Source organism: Pterocles gutturalis, unplaced genomic scaffold (assembly GCF_000699245.1).
Source record: "Pterocles gutturalis isolate BGI_N339 unplaced genomic scaffold, ASM69924v1 scaffold2438, whole genome shotgun sequence".
NCBI classification, from domain to species: domain Eukaryota; kingdom Metazoa; phylum Chordata; class Aves; order Pterocliformes; family Pteroclidae; genus Pterocles; species Pterocles gutturalis.
Window position 1 is genome coordinate 7,056 of NW_010122772.1, and position 2,199 is coordinate 9,254.

General features: G+C 57.1%; 1 protein-coding gene across 1 annotated transcript in view; it reads left to right on the top strand.

The window, feature by feature from the left end:
* The first annotated feature begins 4 nt into the window (after positions 1-4).
* The window catches only part of TMEM51 (transmembrane protein 51), a 2,429-nt gene continuing 234 nt past the window's right edge, over positions 5-2,199 (top strand). The window contains exons 1-2 of the mRNA XM_010077619.1: positions 5-345; positions 2,012-2,183. Coding sequence (XP_010075921.1) covers positions 5-345; positions 2,012-2,183 — 513 coding nt within the window. The remainder of the gene's footprint in view (positions 346-2,011; positions 2,184-2,199) is intronic.

The following is a 2,199-nucleotide window of genomic DNA, read 5'->3' on the forward strand; positions in this document are numbered from 1 at the left end:
AGCGATGGCCCAGTCTCGGACCAACGGCTCGCACTACGCCCTGACGGCCATCGGGCTGGGGATGCTGGTCCTCGGCATCATCATGGCTGTTTGGAACCTCGTCCCCGGCTTCGGCCCCGCTGATAAACCCACCAGCCATGCTGGGAATAGCAGCAAGCCTGACCGTGGTACTGGAGGCATTTTGAAGAGCAAGACCTTCTCAGTGGCGTACGTGTTGGTGGGGGCGGGCGTGCTGCTGCTGCTGCTCTCCATCTGCCTGAACGTCCGCGACAAGAGGAGGCAAAGCGAAGATATTGCACGTGTGCAGCACCAGCCGCCAGCAGAGCCCTCGCAACAGGAGGACAGGTGAGGCTTTGGGGGGAAAGGGAGTGGGCCTGGATATAGGAATGAACCAAGGGCTGATGTTCTTCCTCAGAGAGGTCAGGAGCAAGAAGGAAGGACAGGTTGGATGAGGCTTTGGGCAACCTGGGCTAGTGGGAGGTGTCCCTGCCCATGGCAGGGGGTGGCACTGGATGGGCTTTAAGGTCCCTTCCCACCTAAACCATCCCATGATTTTGCCCAGGGAGGTGGTGGAGTCACCATTCCTGGAGGGGGTCAAGAAACGTGTTGATGTGGTGCTTCGGGACATGGGTTAGTGGGTTGGGTGGTGTTGGGTTGACAGTTGGACTTGGTGATCCTCGAGGTCTTTTCCAACCTTAATGATTCCGTGATTCTCTGATAGCAGCTTGTGCTAAAATAAAGGCAAACACATCTTTTGGTTGAGGGGTCAAATATCCTTTAGGGATCAGGAAGGAAGGACCTCCCACCCCTGGAGGGGTTCAAGGCCAGGCTGGATGAGGCTTTGGGCAACCTGGGCTGGTGGGAGGTGTCCCTGCCCATGGCAGGGGGTGCCGCTGGGTGGGCTTTAAGGTCCCTTCCAACCCAAACCATCCTGGGATTCCATGATCCCATGACTCCAGCGGTATTTACGGTGCTGTTGGAGAACGGGAGGGTTGTTGGTGTGGAAGCTGGGGTCTCGATGGAGCCGTGGCCAAGCCGGCGTCGCTGAGCCGTGCCGCTCCTGGCTTTGTTGGTAGACCAGCAGCAAGGGCATGCTGGGGGCGGTGGTTAATGGTTAACGCAGGAGATGGGATCGCCGTGGTGCAGGGTGTGCGGTCTCGCTGGGTGCAGCCGGAGGTGCCGAGCAGCCTTTTGTCTCCGGCTGCAGCAGCATGGGCAGTGGCTGGAAATGGAGTTTAGCCCTGGTGAAAGTCTGCAGGGCTCGCCTGTTTGCTCGGGGAGCTCCGCCGGGCGGAGCAAAGGCTGCGGCAGATCCCACCAAGGAAATATCATTACTAATGGTAACTTCAGAATGCCAAGAAAGGCCAAGCAGATGTGTGTGGGTACCCGTGGCATAGGTGGTGATGTATTGCAGAGCCAACAGAACTCGAGGTTGCTCCCCAGCCCAGAAGCCAGCGGGATGGCAAGGGCAGAGGGGTGAGGTCCCTTTCCAAGGGAGTTTTGATTGTTGAGAGGGGAGGAGAGAAGGCAGCAGGAGGAAATCACTGCTGTGCAATAGAAAAAGAGGTTTTTGGGTAAAGAAAGCGATGATCAAGGATGTACAGATGTCACGAGGAAATGAAAGTGTGACTGCATATAGGAGGGGGTGTGATCTGGGCTCTGAAACTGGAGGAATCATGGAATCACAGAATGGTTTGGGTTGGAAGGGACCTTAAAGGATGATCTTGTTCGAACCCCCTGCTGTGGGCAGGGACGCCTCCCACTAGCCCAGGTTGCCCAAAGCCTCATCCAGCCTGGCCTTGAACCCCTCCAGGGATGGGGCATCCACAGCTGCTCTGGGCACCCTGGGCCACTGCCTCACCCCCTGCACAGGAAAAAAACTGGTATGTAACGTGAAAGGGTCAAAAAAGCTTTTTTTGGGCAGGTTGTTTTATTCTTTCCTCTCCATCCCTACCCCCAGTGAAGCCGAAATGACGCTCTGCTGATAGCCTTCATTTTTTTTCACTTCTAGTCAAGAAGAGGATGAAGACGTCTCTTCCCAGTACTACGTCCCCAGCTACGAGGAGGTGATGAACACGGGCTACTCCGAGCCCCGAGACTCCGACAGGAGCAACCGGCTCAGCGTCTCCCTGCCCTCCTACGAGTCCCTGACGGGGCTGGATGAGAGCACCCAGGCGCCGGGAGCCACCGGCACGGAGC